The sequence below is a fragment of the Quercus suber genome, unplaced genomic scaffold (assembly GCF_002906115.3).
Source record: "Quercus suber isolate HL8 unplaced genomic scaffold, Cork oak 2.0 scaffold_217, whole genome shotgun sequence".
NCBI lineage: Eukaryota > Viridiplantae > Streptophyta > Magnoliopsida > Fagales > Fagaceae > Quercus > Quercus suber.
In genome coordinates, this window is record NW_027069675.1 from 1,051,968 (window position 1) to 1,078,997 (window position 27,030).

A 27,030-nucleotide genomic window follows, 5' to 3' on the forward strand; every position below is an offset into this window, starting at 1 on the left:
TACATACACAAAAAAGTATTGACATACGTGTTTCATGCTTGTTTGAACTAAATAAAAAGCAAAATACCCAATATGACCATACATTAAAAGAAAAAAAACAAAAAACATAGAAGACAAGGACATTTTGGTCATTACAATAACATACACCACCGTTTTTTTCCAAGCTCCAAACCTCAGTCACCTTTCACATATAGAGAGAGACTCTGTCACGGCGAGAAGAGGCTTCAGAGAGAGAGAGAAAAGCAAAGAAAAAAGAAAACCCAAACACATAAAAGGAAAAAAGAAAGCAAAGCTTGGCAGAAAAATTTAGTGCGTAAAAGTAATTCCTGATTTTCGTAGATCTGATTTTCCTCTTTCTTCTTAAAATAATTCAAATTCCCGGATTTCATTTTCCTCGATTCCGCGATCTTTGGGAAAAAAAAAAAAAAAAATAAAGAAAGAAAACTATCGAGTAAGCGAAGAGAAAAAAGAAGGAAGCGTAGAGTGCAATGTTCCGATATCAAGAGGAGAAGATCCGAAAACGAATTTGAATTTTCAGAGAGAGAGATTGAGAGAGAAAGAGAGAGAAAGAGAAAGAGAAAGAGAGATAGAGAGAGAGTTAGAAGGAAGGGTTTTTTGCCATGGCCGACGGTTTCTCAGTGATTCCCGCTTCCGTGCTTCGAAATCTCTCCGATAAGCTCTACGAGAAGCGCAAGAATGCTGCTCTTGAGGTCTCTTTCTCTTTCCTATGCCCTAGAATTTTAACAGTTTTGATCGGTTTTGGTTTCTAGGGTTTTTGATGGTTTTATTGGATCTTGGTGGAGTTGTGTATATAATTATATCTACATGTATGTGTGTGTATGTATAGGTTGAAGGAATTGTGAAGCAACTCGCGGTGGCCGGAGATCACGATAAGATAACGGCGGTGATCAATTTGTTGACTACGGAGTTCACGTTCTCTGCGCAAGCGAATCATCGGAAGGTATTTTCAATTTATCGAATTTCGTCAACTTGTTTCGAATTTGTGACTGTAAGCATGATTGTTTGGTTTGAATTTTGGTTACATTATGTAGGGGGGATTGATAGGATTAGCTGCTGCCACAGTCGGGTTGACTAGTGAGGCGGCTCAACATCTCGAGGTAACAACAATTATGCATCATTACTTTATAATATTGATTCTGGGTCAAGTTTTACTTTTACCAATTGATAATTTGTTCAAATGGTTTTTTTTTTTTTGCTGGCTTTTAACAATTGGGGTGGGGCGATTTGAAACTGGATATGCTATAGGTGCTGAATTGAAATGAGTCAAATCTTAGTTTAAATATATTAGCATACCATGGCAGTGTGCTCTAAGAGTATGAACTGGCTGTAAATTGAAATGTTGCTAATCTAATTTAGTGATTTGCTAAGTAGAGATTCTGGATGGACTAGGAGACTAACCTTTTGACTTGAAGTGAAGTTAGACTTATAACTCAATGTGTTCTGGTGGCAATGGTGCCTTGTCTTATGTTTTGTATTTTGAATTTGAAGTGTTGTTGCTACTTACTGTTACTGATATTTGTTATAAGACTGCAGAATGGTTATTGCTTGATGTAGGTTACATGATTTAGCCTTAGTTGTGTATGGCAGGCCAAGCAATCTTGAGGGAGATGGATTTATTTATTAAAAAAAGAAAAGAATAAGAAGAGAAAATTGGCTTGGATTTAGTATTGTTAAGTTTTAATGGGTGTAGAAACCCCTCATGTTATGACTTACCTCTGAAAGGTTGTCAGTTTTATATGGGTGTGGGCTTGCTTTATTATTTTCTGCTGTCCATTGCTTGCAGCTTACTCTTACATTTCAATTTAACTTGTCGAATTTTGAATTTGTACCACTTAGGGCCAATCCTCTTCTCCCATATTCTAAGACGATATCTTCTACTTAAAAACAGCATACCATGACATTGTGTTTTATTTAGATTCATCATTCATGTTTGATAATACTTGGGATGTTTAATGTGTTTAGGCAAGACAAGTAAATCTTTAGCATTTTGTAGTTGGACGGAATAATATACTTGGAGTGATATTGGGGTTTGTGAGATCGATTGTTTTGAAGTAACAGTGGATTTTCTAAAATTGGATTTCTATCTCAATTTTCATTAAAGAAATGATAACTCAATATGTTCTATAGTGCCATATAATATAATGGGAAGTTGCTTCTTTTTATTAGCGGTTCTTCAAATCATGCTTTCTAGTAGTGTGTGCACTGCTTAGAATTCTATAGATATCGATACTCAATGGAATGTTGTGTGCCAGTGATAAGAGCTTACATTGCATTTTACTAACTTAATTTGGTACTGAGTAGTGACCAACATGTGGCATATATATCAACTAGATAATGTGTTTGTGTATTTTAGTACTCAGGATGAGATGATCTTTTTTCATCCACTGTTTTTAAGTGCTCTTTTGAAGTTTTCAGCTGTGCATATTAGACACAAGAATACATTTTAAACAGTGAAGAAAACCATTTTACCGTTAATCATTATTATGGAGTGAGTTGTAGTGTTGCTGGAGTACTCAAAAAGGATATACCTGTTGGTTGTATCGCATCATAAACATTGTTGAACATTTTATTTTTCCATTTGTGTTTCCCACCTTCCCGTCGCTATAGTATTGATAATTTGTTTTTGTTTCTGATCCACCTACCAGCAAATTGTGCCTCCTGTGCTTAATTCTTTTGCTGACCAAGATAGCAGAGTTCGGTATTATGCTTGTGAAGCTCTATATAATATTGCAAAGGTGAGATTGGATTAGCAGGATTATATATAATGGTGTTTCTTTGGGATTGGTAGCGGGCTTTATACATTATCTTTTGGTGGTGGCCTGATGCGCAGGTTGTAAGAGGGGATTTCATCATATTCTTTAATCAGATTTTTGATGCCTTATGTAAACTATCGGCAGACTCAGATGCCAATGTACAAAGTGCTGCACATCTTTTAGATCGGCTTGTGAAGGTAAAAAATTATTCCTTGAACTCATGTACAGACTAAAGCATCAAATAGAATGTTGGGTTGTTCCCTTAGTTGTCTGAAAATAGGCTTTCCTTTTCTTTATATCAATTCTCAGATTTTACTATAATGAAACAGGACATTGTTACTGAAAGCGATCAATTCAGGTGCGCCATCTGCTTGCTCTTGTTTTAGACCTTTTGTACTTTTAAGAATCAAAGATCATCGGATGAGTTTGTGAACTGCTTTAACAGTGTAACTTATGCGGCTTTTAAAGTTCTTTTTTCTTCAGCATCGAAGAATTTATACCATTGCTGAGGGAGCGTATGAATGTCCTAAATCCCTATGTCCGGCAGTTTTTGGTAGGCTGGATAACTGTTTTGGACAGTGTTCCAGATATTGATATGCTGGGCTTTCTTCCTGATTTTCTTGATGGTAATTGGTCATTATTCAAAACTAATAAGCTTCTTTGATTGCTGCTCTCTTCTTTGAATGCATTTGAACTTACACGTCCTTGATAAATCTCAGGTTTGTTTAATATGTTAAGCGATTCTAGCCATGAAATAAGGCAACAAGCTGATTCAGCTCTTTCGGAGTTTCTACAAGAGATCAAGAACTCCCCAGTAAGACTTCTGTTAACAATGAATGCCCAAATCCCAGTTTTGTTGTTTAGTATTCCTTGTGCTGTTACCAAGCTATTTGAAATCTTGTGCAATGCATTATCCTCTTTTCTTTTCTTCTGATACTGTTGGAATCATAAGATTGTTGCACTTTGACTCTAGCTTCAAACAAAGAATGACTTTATCATCAGTCCCAATTATTTTGACAAAAACAAAATATTTTGTTCATTTGTAATTTTCTGACTCGAGCAGTGCTACTCTTGAAGTCTGTAGATTATGGTCGCATGGCTGAAATACTGGTGCAGAGGGCAGGTTCTACAGATGAATTTACTCGGTTAACGGCTATCACATGGGTAAGTAGAACTGCAATTCAGAGAGTATTTCTACTATTTTTAACCAGTATCACTCTCTGATATGGTTTTTCTATCTGATTTTGGAGCGAGTATTTTGGCATATTTTCTTGATTTACAGAGAATTTGTTGCTTCATTGTAAATTTTATTTTATTTTGTTATAGCTTTTTTTTTTTTGGGGGTTTTGTACAGATAAATGAGTTTGTAAAACTTGGTGGGGACCAGCTTGTGCCTTATTATGCTGATATTCTTGGGGCCATTTTGCCTTGCATATCTGATAAAGAGGAGAAAATTAGAGTGGTAGGTTGTTTCACGCTTCCCCACTTAGTGCTCCCCCTTTTTTTTTTTGAAGGGGGGGTGGGGTTTCTAACTAGTTTATGCAATGAAATCTTTGATTCTCCTGGTCATCTAAATACATTAATATTTCTATAAGGTTGCTCGTGAAACAAACGAAGAGCTTCGTTCAATCCATGCTGATCCAGCTGAAGGATTTGATGTAGGAGCAATCCTCGGTATTGCAAGGAGGTATAGTTTTTGAAACCTGGGAAAAAAAGTGGTATGGAAATGTAACTTGTAATTTGTACTTTTATGGGTAGATGTAGCATGTCTCTGTCTAAGGAGCTATAAGAGAGGTGCTTACAAGAGTCCCTTGTTTATCTTGGTTACAATGGTTATTCTAAGACTTATTGTGCAGTATGATTTAATGGTGATTACTGGCTATTTTTACTGATCAGGCAATTAAATAGTGAATGGGAGGCTACTCGAATTGAAGCATTGCACTGGATCTCAAGCCTTCTTAACAGACATCGCTCTGAGGTAACCGCCTGTCTATGAATCATATCTATATCGGGTTAGATGCATGTTTCCTGCCTTTTGACTTACACCATGATGGTTGTACTTGGTTCAAGGAATTTGCCAAGCGAACCTATTTCTAAGGTGGGAGTTTAATAACAATTGACTTCCTAAAAGGTCCCTTAGGATTTGAAGTGATCTAGATCTATTATCTCTTTGGCCAAGAGCCTTGTAGCTCAATTGGCACCTCTTAGTGTTTCGAACAAAGATGTCTAGGGTTCAATCCTCCCTCCCCCAACTATCGAGTTGTCAAAAAAAGATCCATTATCTCTGTGCCTTTTAGTATGTCTAACTGCTCATCTACATTTTCCTCTTTGATATTATCTCATTATAGGATTGAAGAGAGTCACTTATCAAAAAAGATGGGATTGAAGAGAGAGTCTACTTTTAAATGCTTATTCGTATTTTCCATTGGAAGTATGTTGGTTTTATACATAGGACTCCCAAATGATCATATCCACATCCCTAATTCTTCACTATATGTTTACATTAGGAGAGTGGGGAGGCTACACTAGAAAATATCATAAAGACTTAGAGGCCGTTTGGACTCAGCGTTTTGCTGAGTCCACGTTTCACGTTTTGCCCTTTTTTTTTTTTTTTTTTTTTTCCGGAAAAGTGAACAGTAAAATCACATGATTTTACTGTTCAGGAGACAAAAATACTGTTCATGCACTGTTTTGGCACTGTTCACGCACTAAAAAAATATTAAAAATGGGTCCTACGGTACTATTTACACATTTAAAAATTATTTTGCTACAGTATTTTCAGTTTTCAGTTTTCAGTTTTCAGTTTCAGCAACAATAAGTTCAATCCAAACACACCCTTAGTAAAAAATTCAGTATGAATTCTCCCCAAATGAGTGGCTTTCAATTAGCTTGGGCTTGGCGTGCTAGCTGGCCTTACTAAAAGGCTCGTTATGGAATAGGAGCCAATCCTGAACACAACACACTTTGGCTCAGAAGCTTGTGAGCTAGATTTAATAAGTCAATGATAGGCTATGTCAAATGAGGGACTAAATGACAGTAAATCCCACATTGGAAAGAGTGCAATTGAGTCATTGAGGTGATATATACTGTCTATAATTTGCTTTCTCCAGCTTCGCAACTTGCTTTGACTTTCATGGGAATGAGGCCCATTGCATGGAGTTGTCAGTGATCAGCTGTTAATATATTGAACTTTAGCTTTTAAATTTTTAAGTTTTGAAAGGGTTGGGCTTTAAGGTGCATTTCTTATCCAACCCAAATTAGATGTTGGCTTAAAATTGTTGTTGCCAGGAGCTTCTAGGGGCAACTTGCCTGGGCTCATCAAGTGGCTTGTGAGCTTGTTTTCACTAAGCTGAGCTTGAGCTTATATTTAATGGCTTGTGCTGGACTAAAGCTTCTTCTTTCTGGTTGAGGTGAGCTCGGGTTTAGGTTTTTTTCAGCTCATCGTATTTGGCTTAGCTCATTTCCAGCTCTTGAATATGTGAATAAGTGACGCAGAATATGTGTCCTATGGCTAAGTTATACTACAAAGAAAAGAAATGTAACCTGATTTGGTTATATAATATTCATTAATCCACATCTATGTCTATGTTGCTGGGTAAAAGTGAGCGGAACAAGCGAAGAAGTACTAAATCAAAGGAACGGGTGAAAAGCGTAGTCGGCTTGGTTTTACTAATTAACTACTGGGCAATTTCTCTTTGATTGGTTGTTTTGCTCTGAATTTATTTTTGTAGTTTTGTTTGGTGGACCTTTCTTTGTTAATGTCAATTATGTTTAAATTCAATTTTCTTCCTGAAACAGGTCTTAAGTTCCCTCAATGACATATTTGACTCCCTTCTGAAAGCGCTGTCAGATCCTTCTGATGAGGTAATTCTTTTATCCTGATTGTACTTTTCATTTCTGATTGTGTAATGAAGTTGCATTTTCTGTTGAATTTCACCATCATCAGTAATGTAGTTGGAGTTATTTTTATTTGTGGCGTTGTTGTGATCTCCATATATGTAGTCTCTCACCTTTTCTTTTCTTGGATCTTTGGGGATCAGCTTTTAGTTCATAGTGAGATAACTCAGCAAAGAGGATAGTTAGAAAATGATGTCGTTGATGAGGAAAACAGGAGGCTAAAACTGTATGTTTTGTAAGCGAGAAATACCATATTTAGGGCTATTAAAAAACTGAAGTCATTGAGAGTCCTTGGCCTTTTGCTTTTCTTTTTCCCTTTTGCTGGTCAGGTTTGAGAATGTTAAAAGTTTGCAAATCTCCCAGCTAAAATTTTTGTAAAAAATGAGCAATAGTCTGAAATTTGACCGTTGTCCTTGGGGGGTGTGGCTAGATAATTTACAGTTGCCAATGAAATAATTCAGCTATTCATATGAGAAGTAGCCTCTCTGCAGGCTCTCACACACACTCACAAACCTTATATATTGAATGTAACATGTTTTGCATATGTTTCAGGTATTGTGTTATAATATTTCAAAGTTCAAGATTTATGTATTGCATTTCTTTGCACTTCTTTTGGGATTTGGTAGTATGTTATAATTGTCAAAATATGGATGGTCTATGAGATCATATTGTTGGTCTATTTATCTGAGATATATGCTGTATATTTTTACAAAGAGCAATTTATAAATTTCAGGTTTGAAAGTGGTCTTGTGAAACTGAATCAAATGCTGGCACTTCTACTATTTGTAGCCTTAGGTTAATCCTTAGAACGTGTGCTACTTATCTGAGACTGCATTTTGGTAGTGTTTGTAGTTAGTACCAAAAAGAATCATTTAGTGGCTTCAATTTTTTCTTAATTGCTTGGCTATTATGGATCTTCCCAGGTTGTGCTCCTTGTTCTGGAGGTTCATGCCGGCATAGCAAAAGATCCTCAGCACTTCCGCCACCTTGTTGTTTTCCTAGTACATACTTTCCGGATAGATAATTCTCTTCTTGAGAAGTGAGTTTCATTCCTTATCTTTTCTTGCTTTCTTGTTGCTAGTCTTGTACTGATTCTTTATCAATATTAAGTTAATTGTATTATTTCTTCTGAGATTAAATCTCTTGTTTCATTCTTGATTTTATTCCTCAGGCGTGGTGCTCTGATTATCCGCCGGCTATGTGTACTGTTAGATGCTGAAAGGGTCTACCGTGAACTCTCAACCATACTAGAAGGAGAATCGGATCTGGATTTTGCATCTATTATGGTTCAGGTTCTGTTGATTGTCTGAGAACTTGTATAAACCTGTAGTGCTTTGCTTGGTTATAATTTTTTGAACAACATGAAGCAACATCATAAGATTGTACGTTGAGTTAAGATGGTGTGGCATAACTGGGACATCGAACAGTACATATTTTTTTAGAATGCTTTTCATTGCTCTCTTTTAGGTTTTTTTTTTTTTTTTTTTTTTTTTTTAATAATTTAAATTTATTTTCTTTTGCCTGTGTTGATTCTTTAGCCACTTAATGTAGGTGAATTATTGTTTATCCATTTGATTCTTTTTTTTTTTTTTTTTCAGGCTTTGAATTTGATTTTACTTACATCCTCTGAATTGTCTGGGCTTCGGAATCTTTTAAAACATTCACTGGTGAATCCCTCTGGGAAAGACTTATTTGTTTCATTGTATGCTTCATGGTGCCATTCACCCATGGCAATTATAAGCCTATGTTTACTAGCTCAGGTGAGCGTTTTGAGTTATTCATGGCATCTTGTTTCATTTTCAATCTCTTCTCCCCAACAACACACCCCCCCAAAAAAAAAACAAAAACAAACACACCACCACCACCACCACCACCACCACAAAAAATGTAGCATTTAGTGATCTTGATTGTCCCACCTCTAAGTTCTTGTTGCATTTATTGATCATCTTTTATCTTGCTTGGCAGACATATGAGCATGCAAGTGCTGTGATTCAGTCTCTGGTGGGGGAAGATATTAATGTCAAATTTTTGGTCCAGCTGGATAAATTGATTCGCTTGTTGGAAACTCCAATCTTTGCTTATCTTAGACTGCAGGTGCATAACTAAAAGACAATTGTAATGACATACATTCATACCTTATTGGGTCTTTTCTCTTTGCAACATCAAAATAATGCCTATTATAGTTATTTCTGGCCAAGTCCTTAACAAATATTAATTTGTTTTTCCTATGAAAATGTCAAATTGAGACTGAGTGAAAAGCAATTAGGAATAGGCTGGCTTGAGTTGGAGTATATTTCCTTTTAAGGAGGTTGAGGGGACCAATATTCTTTTTGTAGGATGCATGGTGTGGAGAAGTGTGCTCTGAAGGGGATTTTCTCCTGATTTGTTTTCCATTAATTTTAATTTTGGCTATCTATATATGTTGGTCAGGCAGAGTGTTGCATTTGAATTTTGAGGATTGTTTGGCCTGTTTAGGATTGGAAAATATAGTCAATTGATGCCCTTTGTCTCTTGTATGATGTTCAAGGTTGTGAGATAGGAGAAAATGTGATGTGTGGGAGACCAAGTAACAATCACAAGATTGAGGTGAGAAGTTTTCTCTTTGGTGCTGTGTGGAATTAGGGGGAATGGGAGATGGGGTTTTCTTGGAAGAGAACTTGGCTAGTAAGGGCTCTACCAAAGTGGTAGCCCTTGTGGAAGTGGAAGAACTTTGCTTTCAATTTCTGTTACATGTGCAAACAGTGGACAATTTTTGATCTTTTGGAGTTTATTGATCATTTGAACTTTAGTGTCTCTTGTATTTTTCCCCCCTCATATTGCAGTGAGTTTACAATTGTAAACACATTGCACTTTTGCTATCAATAAAATTCTTATTACCTATAAAAAAAAAAAAAAGTATTTTTCCCCCCTCTTGGAGAAGGGTGTTATTATTGTACTTCCCTTTTGGGGTCTAATGAAGTAATGAATGGTTTTGCTCATTAAATTTCTAATGTTAGTTCCTGGTTTGAAAATTTAAAAGAAGGGGGAAAAAAAGAAAAGAAAATAGAAACTATAGCATAAGCAACCACTTTCTTTACCTCCAAGAAAAGTTGACTTGAAAATATACTGTTTAAGCATATTTGGAATGTGATCCCTCACCTTATGTGGGTATTTGGAGAGAGAGGGATGTGTGTACTTTTGAAGGGAGTGAAAGATTGATTCACAATTTGAAGCTTTCATTCTTTCAGACTCTGTTTGAGTGGGTAATGCTTCGGGTGTTTCTACCTTTAATTCTTTGCATGATTCACTTGACTTTTGTACTCACTGCTAGTTAGTTTGGATATTCTGCTGTTTCCACAGCACACTGCCGTGTGCTTTGTTTTCATTGTATTTTCTCATTTCTTTTTCAATGAAGTTTTTTACTTATCCAAAAAAAAAAAAAATGTTAAAGCATTGCGAATATGTGAGGGATGTCCAATCAATTAATAATTTTATTTATTTATTTATTAGTATTTTATTTTATTTTATTTGTCTTGCAATAAAACCCTTGTACACTGCAAAGATAATTTAATACCTCTTAGTGTGTTTGTACAGTGGTGTGATGTATGACCTTTTTTCTTGTACTGTCTGTATTTGGAGCATGAAAGTGAGTTTTTTCGCTCAGTACAGCAACAAAGCCTTCGTCCCAGCATCCTCAGTATCTTATGTTATTCTTGTACAGAGTGTTTAATGGTGGTGCAGTTTTTCTTGCAACTAAATGGATTTTTTTAGTTAATGTTCCTGCTTTTGTCTTCCCAATTTACAGTTGATATGTTCTGGTGCGTGACCCCTTTTGTGGTTCTTGCAGCTTCTTGAACCTGGAAGATATATATGGTTGTTAAAAGCCTTAAATGGCCTTCTGATGTTGCTTCCCCAGGTATGGTTCTGGAAGAGTTTTACTTTCATTTCTTCCCCTTTGTTAATGACAAATATGTTTGCTTGCATTAAAAACCGACTTATACACTATCATGTAATGTAAGCAGTTTTGTACACACCTTTTTTGGTTTTTTTTTTTTTTTTTTGAGAAGATAGTTATGTCCTCACGTGTATATAAACACAATTAATCCATGAAAAATATTTATTTATTTATTTTTTCTCTTTATCTTTGTCATACTTTACAATTTTTTAAATAAATTTTTAGCCAAATGCCTTGTAATGATGAACAATCACAAACATGATACATTGGGATTCCCAGTTTTGAGGAATTGGAACATAAAAGTGACCACAAATCAGGATGCATGATCAAGTTGCAGTTAGTGAGGTGGATAGGGATCTGGTAATTTAAGCTGGGGCTGCAAATTAAAGAGCCTGAAAACAAAGTTTGCCAAAATATATAGAATTCATCTAACTTTAATCAGTATGTTGCACTGTTTAGGTGTAGAACTAGAATACAGATTATTTTCCATATGAAAATGGTTTTAAGATCCTCTTTTTCCTGGGAAATCATTTTGGTATTTGGATCTTGAGACCCAAGTAAAAGAGTAAGGTTCACGTCAGGGTGATTTTCATCTGATTGTTACCCCAGCTATTGGGCTTGTTCATACTAAAATCTCAATGCGTCTCGGCCCAAACAGATTAATCTTGCTCCTAACACTAGCTGCTTGGTGGTGTTTATTCCAAAATGCAATATATATGTGTGTGTGTGTGTGTGTGTGTGTAAAGTGCTTTAATTGTGTAGTTAGTAATTTATGTTTACCTTGCATTTGACTCTTGATCACAGCAAAGTGCCGCCTTCAAGATACTACGAACACGTTTAAAAACTGTACCGTCGTATTCCTTCAATGGTGATCAATTCAGGCAAACTTCAGGGAACCCCTATCAAATTCTACATCACATGCCAAGTGGATCACAAATCACTGAGGATGGTGACGGAATGCAGGATGGTGGAAATTCACATAATGGAATTAACTTTGCTTTAAGGCTACAGCAGTTTGAGCAAATGCAGTACCAGCACCGTATGCATGCACAAGCGCAAGCACAATCCTGGAGCAGTTCTACCACTTCATTATCAAAGGTTTCATGATTTTTTTTTCTTGATATTCTTACTGTCATTGGGCTTTATAAAGATCTGAATGAGTGTTTTCTATAAATGTGATGAAGTGAGTTAATTTAACAAATGGGATTTGGTGCTATTTTGTCATGTTCTCATGCTCACAACTAAAGGAAAAGGAAAAAGATAGAGCTTTAGCTCAAAGCATTAGGGGTTAGACTCGAGGCAGGAGACAAAACATCGTCAGTAGGGCTGGATACTTTTTTTCTTTCTTTTAACTGGGGTCAAGGGTTGTGTGGGGCTACAGTGACGACTTTGGATCAAAGTTTATGTTGCCTGCCTCAAGTATTTGTGATAAGGCACTGTTTAAAAAAAAATTATTTATCATCTTATACTTTAGTTTTCTGTCTCAACTTTTACTCAGTTTTGTGTTTAAGGCTGCTATTGCTATTTGTGATAAGGATACTTTTTTTCTTTCTTTTAACTGGGGTCAAGGGTTGTGTGGGGCTACAGTGACGACTTTGGATCAAAGTTTATGTTGCCTGCCTCAAGAATTTGTGATAAGGCACTGTTTCAAAAACAATTATTTATCATCTTATACTTTTAGTTTTCTGTCTCAACTTTTACTCAGTTTTGTGTTTAAGGCTGCTATTTCTATTCTTGCAATCACATTGTTGTGTGTCGATATGCAGGAGGTGCGAAGAAATGAAGAACCTCGGCGCCCTTCTTCAACAGACACAAGTGGGCCTCCTTCAAGATCATCAAAGAGAGGCCCAGGGCAGTTACAACTATGATTGTTGTTGCTGCTTCCTGGTTCCTGCCCATAGTCAAGGCTAATTGTACACTGGTCTGGGAGGATGTCTGACCTATGGATGAGATCTAGTGTAATCTGTAAAATTGTATATCGTAGTAGTTTGTTTTTTAATCTGTATGGAGGTTGGGACGGTTAAAAGGGTTTTGAATCAAGATGAGCTTGGATTTCCTGAGCTATTCTTTTTCCATTGTAAGCAGCAAGATATACCCATGTGGTTCTGTTGTTTTTTATTGAAAACCACGCGGGCTAGAGGGAGATAATTATTTTAGAAGATACAGTCTGTTTTTGTTATGTTCATCTGTTACAGAAATCTTATAAAATAAGAAATTAGCTAATTCATGTATACAAATCCTACAGAAAAATTATGTATGTGTTATTATTTGTTTATCGATTTTCACCCACTAGTATATTGTATGCATGTGTGTCATCCATTTTTTGAATAATGCTAGCGAATAAATTGTGTTACAGAGATTCTCCGCCCCCTCTCTCTCGCTCCGGTGCTCAAAATTGAAGCACGTAAGGAAGGAATCGAGATGGGATTCTAGCAGTTACAATCAAAAGCTAAAGCTAGAGAATGGGGGGCTATACATATATATATATATATATATAGAGAGAGAGAGAGAGAGAGAGAGAGAGAGAGAGAAGAAGAAGAAGAAGAAGAAGAAGAAGAAGGCATGCAGCCTCCCATTTTATATGAAGAAAAAATGTCCAAATAACAAAGAGGTAACCAACGTAGATATCTTCAATGATGGAAGCTAATAGGACCAGTCAAGAATAGCAGATTTCCTAGGGGTCTCCTTTACTGTCCAAACTTAAGTTAGCTCTCCCGTGTGATTTTTACACAACGTGGCTACTAGACTAGAAGTCTCATTAATTTCTTGCACAACATCAAGATTCAGCTCCAATCATTCAATAGAGAGTAATTATTCAATACTATCTACTCTTACATAATATTAGATTTCACTAATTAAATGTTCAGTAAGATTTATCCTTTATATGAGAGGAATGAGAACCTTAGGTTAACTTTAGGGTTAATTTGCTTACAATAGGTTTGGCCTTTTGAACTATATCTTTAATACCATCTCAAATTAAAGGTGAACATTAAGTTTGTAAGGTCTTATATAATGTGTCGAAACAGAAGTGTGTAAGACATGTTTGAGCCAACAAATTGCAACGGTGATAAAATTAATAGACACCAAATGCCGGGAAATGCGTCGACAAACGGAAGCATGTGCGACAACAAAGGTTCATTTTGAAATGTAATCCGATAAACAATTTTTGTTTGTTAATAGCACCACCCTCCCTTGCCATATTCAGTCCAAGAAAAGTATACAATTAAGCCTATCAGTTTCTCACTTCGTTGTCTTATAATTGTCAATTGATATTCATGTTGTTCTCAGTTGATTCACCTTGCAAATTGCAACAAATCTGTTCTTGGAAGAAGTTGCTCAAAAATAATGCAAAACTTTTTCAGATAAAGTGCATTGGAGTCTTTCGAATATGAGAGTCTGTGGCACAATGTTTGTACCACAACATTTGTATAAAATGACCAACACTGAGTAAGAGAAAAGTTTCGTGCTAGTATGAAAGTGAATATCCATTACTTACAATTGACTACTTCATTAAATTGACTCATTATGCATTATAATATTTTGAGAATAAATTTCACTTATGTTTCACATCTTTGAACCATACTAATACATCGAATAAATAAATTAATTAATATGTTAGATTCAAAACTTTAATGAGGTGGAAGACAAACTTTAACATGAAAAGATTCTCAAAAAATGATCATAGGAACACAACTATGATATAGTGGATCTTCTCATAAAATGATCATAGGAACACACAACTATGATATAGTGGATTTGCAATATGAGATGTTTTAACTTTAAAGACTTCAAAATTGAGGCAAAATTTGCTCTCAAGCAGCTCATTAGCATAAGGAGTTTGTGAGGCATCCAAAGTGGACAATGATCTTAGTGTCAACTCTCTCTTTGTGATTAGGAATGTTTTCAAATTGTCATTTAATTTGGGGAAAACCTATTTCATAATGGGTCAAAGTCTTCTAATTTTGAAACTGGTGATAGTTTTATCATGTATAAATAATGGTGTATGGCATAAGGGTCCCCATTCCCACTTGGGCCTTGAACTTCGACCCAACGATATGGCCCATGACCCCAACCCTTTTGTCTGACTCTGGGCCTTAAGCCTTCTAGGGCCTAGGCCTGGGCCTCATGCTAGCCCAGGGCCAATTGGGCGAATACTCTTAATTTGTACACATCATGTTTCATCATCTAAGCCTTGCCCAATCAATTATATCTTTAATGAAGCAGTGATTGCTCGGGGCATCGTCTCTCGACTGCCCGACAGTACCTTGGGGAGTATCGCTGCCGAGCGGCTTTTCTAAGGTAGGAAGCAATTCCAATGCCACTCCTCCTACTCCCACCTAAACACCCACTTTGAAACAATGGAATTGGACCCCCATATGCACTAATGACTTAGAGTAATCATAACCACTCTACTAATCTTGGGCTAAAAATAAGAAGCGAGAATGAGGAATGGAGGAGGATTCTGGAGAGGATAGAGAACAGAGAGCACAAGGAGAGCAACAAGAGAGAAAAGGGGGAATCTATGGGAATAGAGTGTTCTGTATAGTCTCTGAACTCAAAACTACCTAAGTTAGGAAATCCAAAACCCACATCACAAATAGATTGTGAACCCAAGTGGGGACTAGCCCATTAGTCTCATTTTTGGCCTGCACAAATGGGTTTTAATTCTTTCAAATTAAAAATGTTGTCATGTCACTAAATGCCATGACATTATTTTGTTAGTCGATAGCTTTTACTTGAAATTTGAGAGACTAATGATCAGTGTCATAGTTAAAGTCTTTCAATTTTGAAACAAGTGATGAGTTTTCCCATGCATATATAATGAGTTTTGATTTTTAATATTAAAAATGTTATCAGGTCACTTAATAAATTACATGACATTGGTTGTTATGTTAACCATGTAGGCATCGAGAAAGTTTCTCAAAAAAAAAAAAAAAAAAAACTTGAGAGACTAACTTCAGTAACCAATAGTGTATTCCCGTCTTAATTTAATTTAATTTTTTTTTTTTGGAGGCCATTTCTGGGTTTTCCTTAAAAAAAAGGAAAATCTATTATATGGGAGGAAAAGGGTCTCTGTGAAAGCACTAGATCCAAGCCAAGTCAAAGCTGTTTTGAATACACTGTTCTAAAATACGAAGTGTTGTGAATTGTAATCGCAGAAATACAGGTGGCGATGGAGAAAGGAGGTAAAGTGTTTTCTGCCTCTATCTATCTCCACTAACGCACATGGAAAGCCTGATTTCAAATATATCTCTTTTTCTTTTGTATTTTCCTTCTGTTTTCTTCCTAAACATTTCGTGAGCTATTTATTCATTTATTTTAACCCATTTCCCGAAACACCCACTAATTATTTATTTATTTTTCTTTATAAGAAGAGTATCTGAAAAAATGTTGTCTTTTTTACTTTTGGCTACAATATCTTTTACGCTGTTTAAGTTTTGGTTGCTTTTGAGTCTGTCCCTAGCCTTTGGGTTTTTATTTTTATTTTTTATTTTTTAAACTTCAATAGTTACAATAATGTGGTGATGTGGTGATACTGTAAACTTAGAGGGTGTGTACTTAATTTTGTTTTTACCTTACTCAAAGTCATTAGAAAATGTTTAGCAAAAAAACGTAAGGCTTAGAAAAAAAAAAAAAAAATTTGGGCCTACATAATCTCTTAAGGAAAATGTTGGTGGTCCATGTTGGGAAAATTTTCTTTTTGGATGAGTAAGAGTAATTGTATTAATAAAAACCAATATTTGTATAATGATTCAGGTAGCAGTTTAAGTATACTGTGTACATGTTATATACCCAGATTCCAAATTTTTTTTTTATTAATCCAAATAATGTCTTGTTTGGGTATTGGTTGGATTTGGGACCCTGTTTCACTTCATGTACCAGTCAGACCAATCAGTGGTGAAATATGTGCAATAGTACTTGTACAGTATCCACATTCCTGTTACTTTCTTTCTTTCTAACCTGCACTGAAGCTTTGTTTAGAACACACAATGTTTTGAATACACTTGTTTCTTTGTGTAAATTCTTGGATGTAGCAACCTTGAAATCAAAGGGAAAGGAAGATAGTTTTAAAGGGAAGGATGACAGCTCAATGAAGTCGAAGTATGGAAGGAAAGTTCATATCAATTTTGAAGGTTAATGTTTTCTTCTTTTCCTTTAGTGTATATTAAGTTTTTTACTGGAATATGCTAGTCATAAATATGCTTATCTTCTTAATCTTGAACAATCATTTGAAGGAAACTTAATCATACTCATTAATTTTCTCTAATTGGTGGTCTTGCTTTTTATAGGTTCCCCTGAACCTAAAACTCTTTCTTCACCAAAATATGTAGGGAAGGATGCCACTCCATTTCCAAAAGGTCCAATTTTGTTGATTGTTTTGTTTGGTTGTTGCCTGTTTATGTTGATTTTACCTTTCCATGCACAATCAATGATCGATTACCTCCTGTGTCGATTTCCCTTGAAAGAGCTTCTCTTTTTTATTTTTAAATGTTTTAAAGGTTATTCAAGCAAAGGGGGAAAAGGAGACAAAATTGCTAATGGTGGAAAGACCCCAGCTAAAGAACCACAACCACTGGAGCTTAACATTGAGCTAGGTGGGTACTTGGATGTATGTTTTTGGTGTACAGGCATATATTCATTATTTTGTTGAGATAATGAAAATTTGGCCTCTTTATGTGTTTGAATGTTTCACTTGTTAATACTGTAGATTTTATGGTTGTATACAGTGAATTTTTTCTTGGTTTTGGAAAACTTAGTTCTAGATCAATTTCTTAAGCTGGGTATGTACTTTGATAGGTTAACACCATGTTGTTACATGTTTATGGTGGCATATGCAGAGCTACCAGAAAATGTCAAATGCACGAGCATGATGGATTGTGAGGCTGCAAGTATTTTACAAGGAATCCAGGATCAGATGGTCACATTATCAAAAGATCCAGAATTGAAACTCCCTGTGTGAGGAACGCATTTTCAGATTTTGCTATTGAATATAAATTAGTACATTTAATTAGTGATATAATCTGTCGTTTGTTTCCAGACCATTTGACAAGGGACTGCAGTATGCCAAAAGGGGTGTCCATTATACAAATCCCCAGTCTGTTAGAAAAGTTCTTGAGTATCCTTGAACTTCACTTTTCAGAGCATTTACTTTTATTTTTATTTTTAATTATACTCATTCTTTAGATTTGCTTTGAGTGTGTGTTGACCCATCACTTCTTCTGATGCGTCATCCATTTAAATCACCCATATGCTGTTGAATTCTTAACTGGAATAAGGACTCTCACAAAACATGGCGTCTCCAATAGCGAGGTTTCAATCTCAACTTGAGTCACTTAAATCTTAAAAGTCATGCAGCACTCTTATTTTCAGTTTTTTGACTGCAGTTATGTGAGATTGCCAATGTTGGTCCAGAGTCTGTTGATGAAGTTTTTTCTCTGGTTCCATCCTTGAAGGTATGATGTCTGGGTTTGTAGTTTTTAGATAATGATATGTTAGATTGCTTACTACGCTAGTGTTTGCTTACTGTTCATTTCTAGTTCTATGCTTGAGAAAGGTTGTTTATGTTTAATAAGTAAACAAGTAGAAAATCTGCAAACCTTATGCTTGCTATATCAATAACTGCAAAGGTAGAGCTGATATCTGTTGAGCAACTGGATTTTTTTTGTAAATTAGTAGAAACAAGCCAAACTGGTGCTTAGTGTGTTAATGACTATAGTTGCAGAACTGACATTTGTTGCGCCACCAATTATTTTAAATGTGAATGTTAATATTTCCTGACTTTGGGGCTTAATATTCATGCCATTCTCTTAATTTATTTTGAATGACTATATGAGTGAAAAATTTTTAGTTCTTGATAATGTTGTCATAATCTAAATGTGTTCTGCCATTCAGCAAATCCCTAGGAAAGCATCTGGTATTGCAATTAAAACACTTATTAGTTTCTACAGCTCTACCGTGGATTCTCTCTCTATATATATATTGAGCTGTAGTTTAATAGGCCAATGTTGAAGGAGACCCAAGTTTTAGTGCTACATTCAACAATTCAAGAGACTTTGTTCAGCTCACTGAGTGCCAGTCTACTGGAAGAATTATTTATGGTTATGTTCTTTTGTGTTGTGGTTTTAAAGCTACTATTTGGGGTGACAACTTGCTGTAACTATTTTTTATTTCAATCATTTGAACATGCTACACTACATATTTTCTCACAGGCTAAGAGAAGCAAGCTTAGTGAACCCCTCAAAGGTGTACTAAGTGAGCTAGCTAAGCTTAAAGAGTCTGCTAACTTGGCAAGTCAACTTGAGGAGGAAAGTCAACATTGGGGAAAATCAACACAAGGAGGAAAATTCACATGAGGATTCCTTTGTGTGGTGGAGCAACAGCAGCTCTACTTGCAGTTAAGCAATCCAAACGAAATTTGATTTTATGATCTTTGATAGTTATTCGACTTCGGTATTAACTGTAATTAATGACAATCTCTTTGATGTTCCATGGTTAATCAATGGTATTGTAGATGATATGAAACTTTTGTTAAAAGAACTGTGTGGCTTGGGATTTGTTCCCCAAAAAAAAAAAAAAAAAACCTTGGGATTTGGTACACTTATAAATCTATTAATTTTGTTGCTTGCAATGTTGTAAAATGGACTTTTGATGACTGGCCTTTTATCCCAAGAGAGAGATGGGCCGTGCCCTTCCGTTGCTTTTTGTGTTTAATAAATTAATTTATTCAGCCAAAAAAAAAAAAAAAAAAAAAACCTGGACATCATGGACAAAATAAAGGTGTGAGAACTGAGAAAGCCACAATGAACAAATGGAGTGTGAAACCCGAAATCAAGGCATTTTCAATTTTCTATGATCCATGAAAGAGTAGCAAGGCTGTTCTACAAAACGGGGAACAACTTCATGGTGGTAGTTAGAAAAATAAAAAAGAACAATTAAAATGGAAATGACCAAAAACTTTCACTAATGATTGTGGGATGCAGTTAATGGTGGAATTGAAGGTAGTGATTCAGCAAATTTTTTTGTTATGTAATTGCAAAAAGCTAGTTCATATTTTCGACAGGAAGAGAGCTCCAGATTGGAAAGTAAGAACTATAATGGTGGGCCTTTCCTCTCTACAGCAGATGGGGTTAGCTTTTAGGCTGATTTTTGTTTCTAAGGTTATCCTTGATCATGTATGGTCGCTAGCCGCGTTGGCTACAAAAGAGCCAACTTACTACTGTTGGCCAATTATGGAACATGATGTAAATACTAACTATGGTTAATGCCTTTTTGAAATGGTATAAAAAAAGAAGAAAAAAGAAAAGAAAAAGAAGGTAGTGATTCATTGGGTCATGTAGACTCCATTTGGCAACCATTAAAATTATGTAGCTGTGTATTAAAGAACTGTTAGATATAATTTAATTGTTAAACTATTGTTAAAAGTCACGTGAGATATCTACTTCTAAGACCAAACTTTTATTATATGACATTAAGTTCTTATTGTCCTGATTCTCCCCCCCCAAAAAAAAAAAAGAAAAAAAGAAAAAAGAAAAAAAGTCTTATTGTCCTGTACCACATCCGTGCTCCTGTAAGGATGTCAGAGCTGATACACCCCCACCAGGCAGACGAACCCATCTTCCTTTCTTTCTGCACCAAACGATTCTTTTCTTATTCTAGTTCTGTAAAAGCAATTTATCTCATCTCTGTAACCCCCACCATGGTATCTAAGGAAAAAAATGTAAAAGAAGCAAAAATCTAATGTAAAAGAAGGGAGATATCTAGCATGAAATCTTAAGGTACATTCTAATATATTTTTTGTTATTTATTGATTATTTTGCATTAGTTTGTAGTCTATGAGCATCAACCTGCTCAGATCCTTCGGCCATCCTATATTGACTAATTTATACATTAAACAATTCTCTTGCCTTGAATAGATATACAGGAATTCAGAAAGTTCACAAATTCAAGTTGCTATGTTAGTATGATTGGAACCATACAAAACTGCAAATTTACAACCACAGCAACATGCTATCACAATCAACAAGCAATTTGTTGGAAACTTATATAAGCTCGTACAGACTGAACTATCATAGTACGCCTCATTGCGCCTAAATATACATAATTTTTTGTTGGTCAACCATCATACAGAGCCAAACCCATCAACTTTTCTGTGCACCTCATCATAGTTTGAAATTGTGGCCTAACATTGCATGAACAATAGAAGATCTTGAGCAACTAACTCATTGTTCTAAATCTGGTGTCTACAAAGCATAGATCTTCTCAAGGTCAGAGTTATAGTCATCAAGGTCTGATATATTTGCAGAGTGGGTCCATGAGAAAGACTTGCTCCCACTAGTCCTTTTGATGCGTCTTTGGGAGTCACTGCGGAAAATCCCAAAGTGTTGCCGGAAAACAAAGTAGCACATGCTTGCAAGAGTCCCTACAAGAATTGGAGCTCCCATAATGGTTATAGTAATAGCCATCCATGAATTTGGCTTTCCAACAACAAGAAAAGCTATTGACAGGAACGCTCCACAAGTGCAAGTGCAGGCAACCCACATTAGCTTGTTAACAACAGACACAACCTGCCTCTGAGCCCTTGTGTCCCAGGCCACCAAAGTGATCTGAACCACAACAACAGCTAGAGAAATGAAGAGTGAGGTAGCATTTAAAAGGCAGAATACTCTGAAAGCAATCCTATCAGCTATCCTAGCCTTCCCTGCGTTTGATTTATCTGTAAAATATTGGCCAGGCAAGTTGAATATGGCCAAGAAAGCTATTGAGGCAAAAAGAACAGCAACGACTGTGACAGAGTTTGTGGTGTTCTGAACAGCTTCTCTGTGGATTTTCTTTAATTCTTTGGCAATACCAGAAACTCGTCGACGGGTCTGTTCATGTTCTTTGAATTGTGAGTGCACCTCGTGCTTTATATCACTGACAGTCCTTTTGAGTTCCATTGCTTCATCCATTTTGCCAACATGCCTAGCATACTTAGCACCAGCTTCAGTTAGAGAATCCTTAATTTCCAACGCAGATACTCCATATTGCAGTTTATCTGCCAAATCCATTGCAGTTTCATGCTGATTGTTAATCACGTTGACATCAACAGATGTGTAGGTCAGCAACAGGCTTACTATCTGAAAAATTGAGAACAATATTCAGTACAGGAAAACAACCAACACAACTACAGAGGGAATAACAAACACATTTAAAGTGCAAAAAGCCTTCAAATATTTATGATCAAGAATGAACTTAAGAGGATATGATATCATACTTCTAGTTTCTTCTAGGATAAAAGTTGTACATATAAATGTGGTAGTGGAATCAGACAGGCAATTTGATAGGATGAAAACCCTTTAAGTTGCTATAGTCTTTCTAATGATGACTGGTATTGAAAGTTTCTACTTCCTCATCCTCTAAGTTAACCAACATTAATTTTTAATATTGATGTTTGCCTTTTCAACTTATCTCACTCAAATAACAGGAAAATCAAGCTTCCAACATCAGTAGCTGAAGAACTGGTAAGGTTTCCAACAGCCAAAAGGTGAATAGGCAATGACTAATAGCTGGTAAGAGGCACCCAATAAGGTTAACTTGATGCATCTACTTTATAGATCCACTTTCATAGTCATCAGTAAATGCTGACTCATAAAACAGGTAGTCTTTTCATTTATAACTTTAAGGCCTCTTTAAGGAAGTGATCGCTTTATGCTTTTCCTAATCCTCTTCCTCATCTTAGATTGCTACCATGGACACGGTTATATGCTTCTGTTTAAAGAGGTGGTATAGATAATGGGATAGCTAAGAGGTGATAGAGATATTTCAGGTAGGTAGTATGAACCATGAAAGAGTCCAGGAGAAGGGTCCTTGGCAAGTGGTACTGAAGCTGCAAGATGAATTCTCACAACAATGAAATGGATAGCTCCTAATCTTACTAGTTACTACTGTAATTAAAATCAATACTAACAACAAAAATGTAAAAAAGAAAAAGAAATTCTAGAGGAAACAAATGTGCCAACATGTTTTCATCTTTAGAGTCAGAACAAAAATACCTGTGAACGGCCTTTCCTTGTGGCCATATGCACAGCTGTATTACCCTTCTTATCACGTTCATTCAGAATAGAGCAATCAGCTTGCAATATCTCCTCAACTACTGAAGGACACTGACCTTTCACTGCCATATGGAGTGCTGTTTGACCCTTTTTATCTTTGATGCTGACTATTCCTTGATCACGGTCTATAAGTGCTTTTACAATTTGAAGGAGGCCATACCTGGCAGCTGTGTGCAATGCAGTTTTCCCATTTTTCCTTACTATGTGAATTAAGCTGGCATCAGCATCCAAGATGGCATTCACTACATCCAAATGATCCTTCACAGCAGCTGAATAAAGCGGGCTGGTGTTAGTGGAGTCACACGACTTACAAAGCTCAGGCCAAATGCCCAAAAGTTCCTTCACAATACCTGAAGAAAATAACAGTCAAACACTACTCAAAAAGATATCCTCCCTGTATTTGGGTAAGTGAAATATATCCTTTCAACGCTACATAATAACTGTAAAATAATTTAAGCAAATGGTACTTATAGTAAACTCCTGGATGAATGATGCTCAGTTTTAGTGGCCAAATTATATACACTGCTAGGATTGTTATAATCGCTTCAGTATTTTGATAGTAGGCTAAGACACTTATTTTCAGATAAAGCACCATCATGGCTTGTTGAATGCATGCAATTCACATCAGTTGTTTCCATGCATGATTTTGAGGAGGACTACAGGCCATCACTCTCAAATTTACCACGAAGGTTATTTTCTACTCTCTAATCTCAACCTTAAATCTACAAAAAAATGCTCAAAGCAAGGGATGCTTAGAATCTAGAAACCATCGTAAGTCAGATTTTTCTTTCTTATACATCATTATATACACCCCATTAAAGGGGTAAAAAGCTTTGCCAAAATGACAAAGATAAAACATTCCTCCACAAGTAAATAATCTCATTTCACAGTTTGAGTCTGACGCTAGATCAATAAAATCAATCACAGTTCAACGATTACAAGGTTCAACAAATTCACTCGTATGAAACAAGCTCTTCCCTGAAACACAAAAGCCCAGTACTACATGAACTACTTCCTCACACCCAAGTCCAGAACAGAGCTATGCATCCAATCAATTAGATTTCAATCTCCTACAAATCCAATCATACCAATACAAAATTTGATTAGATCATGAGCACCACTTGTGAGCCATAATATATATGCACAAGAAATTAGCAACGATTAGGCATCACTTAAGTCATAATTCTCAAGGCACTTCAATTGCTTTGCAGAGCAAAACAATACACTCATATTTGCTGTTAAAAGCAAGAGAAGTACTAAACAAACTGACCATTCTTTCAGCCAAAGCATCTAATATTTCTATAACTATTGATCCATAAATCAAATACAACCATGCAGAAAATGAAAAATTTAGCTAATCATTCATTAAAAAACACAAAAACGAAAAATTTAGCCAATTCCCAACAACCCCATCAAAAGAAAAAGGAAAAAAAAACAGATACACAGACCTAAATTAAGAGTTGAGAGTTGAGAGTAACATACCCAGGTGGCCAAGCTTAGCGGCGATGTGAAAGGCATCCATATCAGAGTTGGACCTGATCTTGAGGGTCTGAATATCAGAGAAGCTAAGCAAGTAACTGAAAATTTCATGCAGATTATTGGCTGCGGCCAAGAACAGGGCAGTCTCCCCTGCATCGTTCTGCAGAGCCATTAGATCGGAGATGGTGGAAGTATCTGATGGGTCATCTCCGGACAGCTTATCCAAGAGCTGCTTGAGGGAGCCAAGGTCGCCTGATCGGACGGTGGAGAAGAAGGGCTGGTAGGTGATGAATCGTAGAGCCTTTGATGAGTTTGAGACTTCCATCGTGTTGAAGAGTTGAAGGCAAATAGTAAGTAGTAACAGTACTGAGTGATCAATAACTGTAAGAAGTTTCTATCTTTTCATTGATGGAAAGGAAAAAGGTTATTAAGAATTATTCAATGGGAAAAGAAAGACTTTAGAGAAAGTTTTCTTTGTGGGTTTGAAAGGAGAGAGGACCAGGCGTGTGTGTCAGTGTGTGAGTGTTGAGGACGATGAAAGAAGATGCGTGGTTCGGTGTGTCCTTCTTGTTTGTTTATTGCAACTTGTTGAAAATCAAGCATCCTTTCCTTTGTTTGATCGATGATGGCGGAAATGGTGGGGTCTATTTTTGAGGTGAAGTCCATGTGGATTGTGGTTTGTAGAAAGAGGAAGGGTTCGACTTCAAAGACTCTCTCTCTCTCTCTCTCTCTCTCTCTCTCTCTATATATATATATATTAAATATGTTTTTGTGGTGATCGGACTCACAATTCACCTTCGACGACTTTTAACCATTAACCGTTAAGGTCAAGGTTTCCTTAAAAAAAATAAAGGGTTGGGCTTGTATTTAGGGTTAGTTCTACTGCATATGTTAGGATACGAGAATGTGTTTAAATTGAATATATGATCATATCTCAACATATTTAGTGTGCGTTTGATTCCATTTTGAGGAGTCAAAATGCGCGTTTTCAAGCTGAAAATTCAAAAAGCATGTTTGATAATGAAATGCAAACGCGCGTTTTAGAAAAGCCTGTTTTCCAAATACAAAAGACTTGCACTTTTTTGTGTGGTAGCTGGGCACGAGCTTTTGCAAAAAAGCCACAGCGAGTTATCAATATTACTGTTGGAAGCTACTGTGAATTTCCCAAATTGCCCACTGTGTTTTAAAAGGTAGATCATGCTATCTGCAGTTCTTAGCTCTAGAACTAGATCTCATCTCTCTGCTACAGTGGATACTGCCAAAATGAATTGCGTCTTGATTCTTGATGAGAATCATGGAGTCATTGATCAACACAACGATGAAAAAGTTGCCTCAAATGGTGGTGCCGAAGTGGGTCTTGAATCTTGATGAGCCATGAGGCGATGCCTCACTGCTAGAAGGAAACTGTGACTCACAAAAATCACTTTGTTGAAGTGTGGGTACTGGTAACTACCAGTAATATGTGAAACAAAGAGTTAGAGAGAGAGAGAGGTGTTGAAACTTGAAAGAAGACAAAATGTAAAGAAGTGTGTGTTTGAAGAAAAATAGAGATAAGGGAGAAATAAAGAAGATAAAAGGTGAAGAAAATGTGGCTGAGAAAAAAATGGAAAAAAAAAAGTGTTGTTTTGGTTACACGTGTGGTGTGGGGCAAGGGCATGAGCAATTTTTTTTTTTTTTTAATGTAAGCTTATTGAAAAAAAAAAAAATTTATATTAGAGTAATGTTATCTCTAAAGTATTTTTACAACAAATTTTAGTTAACAATAAATTATTTATTATTATTATTAAGTAGTTTTTTTTTATTAAGTATTATTAAGTAGTTGATTTAAGTATGAAATAAACTCTCTTATATATACATTGTTTTTAGTAATTTACAACTCAAACCCCCACTTTTATAAGTATTAGTCAAACAGCATTTTAAAAGAGTCTAGATTTATATAGTACTTTTTGAAATCCCCACTTTTTCAAAAAGCCCAATTTCAAAAAGTTGAACTATCCTCGTGTAAAATAGACCACTATATATAAACCTCACCCAAAAAGGAAAGGTTAAGGTTAAGGTTACTTTTTCTCCCGTGTTTTTATTTTTTTTATTTTTATAAAAGACTTTTTGGGGTTGGGTTGGAAAGACTCATTGACTGACAAACAGCAGCTAGTTTTACAAATATTTATCGTTTAGAGCACGACATGAAATTTGACAATACTCCACCCCTTCAAAAATTACTTATACGCTAGATCAGGTGGGTAAATCGTATTTCCACCTTCAAAAATTACTTATACGCTTCAAAATTTTCTTCATCATGTACAAAAGTCAAAAAGTTTAAGGGAACTTGCTTGAGAAGCTTGCCAAAAAGAGGAGTTGAAGTCATCTTTGTTACGTACTAAAGTCAAGGTAACTGATTTGCATTTATTGTGACTTGGGGTCATTTGGTATGACAGTTTTCAGTTTTTAAACAATATTATACGTATTTTTATACAATTTTTCACACACATGTATTACAAAAAAAATACAAATAATATTATTAAAACAACGTTACCGCCCTTAATGTGAAGAATGTGAAATGAAGAAAAAAAGAAAAAGGTGAAGAAAGAAAAGGAAAGGCCATTCGGCCATTTGGTGCAGAAGAGAAGAGTAAAGAGAAGTCCTAGTGAGTGAGACTAAGGATAGTGCAGTCTTGGAGAACTGCGTGAGTGGGAGCAAGCAAAAGAGAGAAAAATATAGAGAACAAGAGATAATTATGAGAGATACACGGTGAAGAAAAGAGTAGTGAGTGAAAAGAAAAAGAATGTTTTTTTTTTTTTTTTTTTTTTTTTTTTTTTTTTTTTTTTTTTTTTTTTTTTTTTTTTTTTTGGTTTTT

General features: G+C 35.7%; 3 protein-coding genes across 5 annotated transcripts; 2 read left to right on the forward strand and 1 right to left on the reverse strand.

Annotated features, from left to right (window-relative positions):
• Positions 1 to 167: 167 nt before the first annotated feature.
• Positions 168 to 12,880, forward strand: LOC112033950 (protein VAC14 homolog). 2 transcript variants are annotated; one of them, XM_024066728.2, is made up of 20 exons: positions 168 to 710; positions 848 to 961; positions 1,053 to 1,118; positions 2,667 to 2,756; positions 2,852 to 2,971; positions 3,104 to 3,132; positions 3,243 to 3,400; positions 3,494 to 3,588; positions 3,852 to 3,938; positions 4,129 to 4,236; positions 4,370 to 4,461; positions 4,671 to 4,752; positions 6,573 to 6,638; positions 7,595 to 7,710; positions 7,843 to 7,963; positions 8,270 to 8,431; positions 8,637 to 8,765; positions 10,498 to 10,566; positions 11,410 to 11,703; positions 12,372 to 12,880. In XM_024066728.2, the coding sequence occupies exons 1-20, from the start codon at positions 621 to 623 to the stop codon at positions 12,471 to 12,473; spliced, it is 2,190 nt and encodes a 729-aa protein (XP_023922496.1). In that variant the 5' UTR covers positions 168 to 620; the 3' UTR covers positions 12,474 to 12,880. The 2 variants fall into 2 exon arrangements, with proteins under 2 accessions (XP_023922496.1, XP_023922497.1); XM_024066729.2 differs by having other exon boundaries at positions 169 to 710; positions 3,258 to 3,400.
• A 2,778-nt stretch (positions 12,881 to 15,658) lies between these two features.
• Positions 15,659 to 19,203, forward strand: LOC112033951 (DNA-directed RNA polymerases IV and V subunit 4). Of its 2 annotated transcripts, none has more exons than XM_024066734.2 (9): positions 15,659 to 15,791; positions 16,641 to 16,739; positions 16,896 to 16,964; positions 17,106 to 17,201; positions 17,445 to 17,562; positions 17,645 to 17,722; positions 17,883 to 17,916; positions 17,991 to 18,059; positions 18,816 to 19,203. In XM_024066734.2, the coding sequence occupies exons 1-9, from the start codon at positions 15,779 to 15,781 to the stop codon at positions 18,957 to 18,959; spliced, it is 720 nt and encodes a 239-aa protein (XP_023922502.1). In that variant the 5' UTR covers positions 15,659 to 15,778; the 3' UTR covers positions 18,960 to 19,203. The 2 variants fall into 2 exon arrangements, with proteins under 2 accessions (XP_023922502.1, XP_023922501.1); XM_024066733.2 differs by lacking the exon at positions 15,659 to 15,791 and adding an exon at positions 16,420 to 16,526.
• A 1,290-nt stretch (positions 19,204 to 20,493) lies between these two features.
• Positions 20,494 to 24,938, reverse strand: LOC112033952 (ankyrin repeat-containing protein At2g01680). Its single transcript, XM_024066735.2, has 3 exons — positions 24,180 to 24,938; positions 22,638 to 23,047; positions 20,494 to 21,722 (listed from the first exon to the last, which is right to left on the reverse strand). The coding sequence occupies exons 1-3, from the start codon at positions 24,499 to 24,501 to the stop codon at positions 20,847 to 20,849; spliced, it is 1,608 nt and encodes a 535-aa protein (XP_023922503.1). The 5' UTR covers positions 24,502 to 24,938; the 3' UTR covers positions 20,494 to 20,846.
• Between the last annotated feature and the right edge of the window lie 2,092 nt (positions 24,939 to 27,030).

Bases quoted from the DNA above. Each gene is read 5' to 3' on its own strand.
- LOC112033951 (XM_024066733.2), top strand. The intron at 16,740-16,895 runs GTTAATGTTTTC...TGCTTTTTATAG, and splicing joins AGTTCATATCAATTTTGAAG to GTTCCCCTGAACCTAAAACT. The intron at 17,917-17,990 runs GTTTCAATCTCA...TTTTGACTGCAG, and splicing joins ATGGCGTCTCCAATAGCGAG to TTATGTGAGATTGCCAATGT.
- LOC112033950 (XM_024066728.2), top strand. From the start codon at position 621: ATGGCCGACGGTTTCTCAGTGATTCCCGCTTCCGTGCTTCGAAATCTC. The intron at 3,133-3,242 runs GTGCGCCATCTG...CGGCTTTTAAAG, and splicing joins ACTGAAAGCGATCAATTCAG to TTCTTTTTTCTTCAGCATCG. The intron at 8,766-10,497 runs GTGCATAACTAA...TGGTTCTTGCAG, and splicing joins TTGCTTATCTTAGACTGCAG to CTTCTTGAACCTGGAAGATA.
- LOC112033952 (XM_024066735.2), bottom strand. From the start codon at position 24,501: ATGGAAGTCTCAAACTCATCAAAGGCTCTACGATTCATCACCTACCAG. The intron at 23,048-24,179 runs GTATGTTACTCT...TATTTTCTTCAG, and splicing joins CGCTAAGCTTGGCCACCTGG to GTATTGTGAAGGAACTTTTG. The intron at 21,723-22,637 runs GTATTTTTGTTC...TCAATTTTTCAG, and splicing joins CAAGGAAAGGCCGTTCACAG to ATAGTAAGCCTGTTGCTGAC.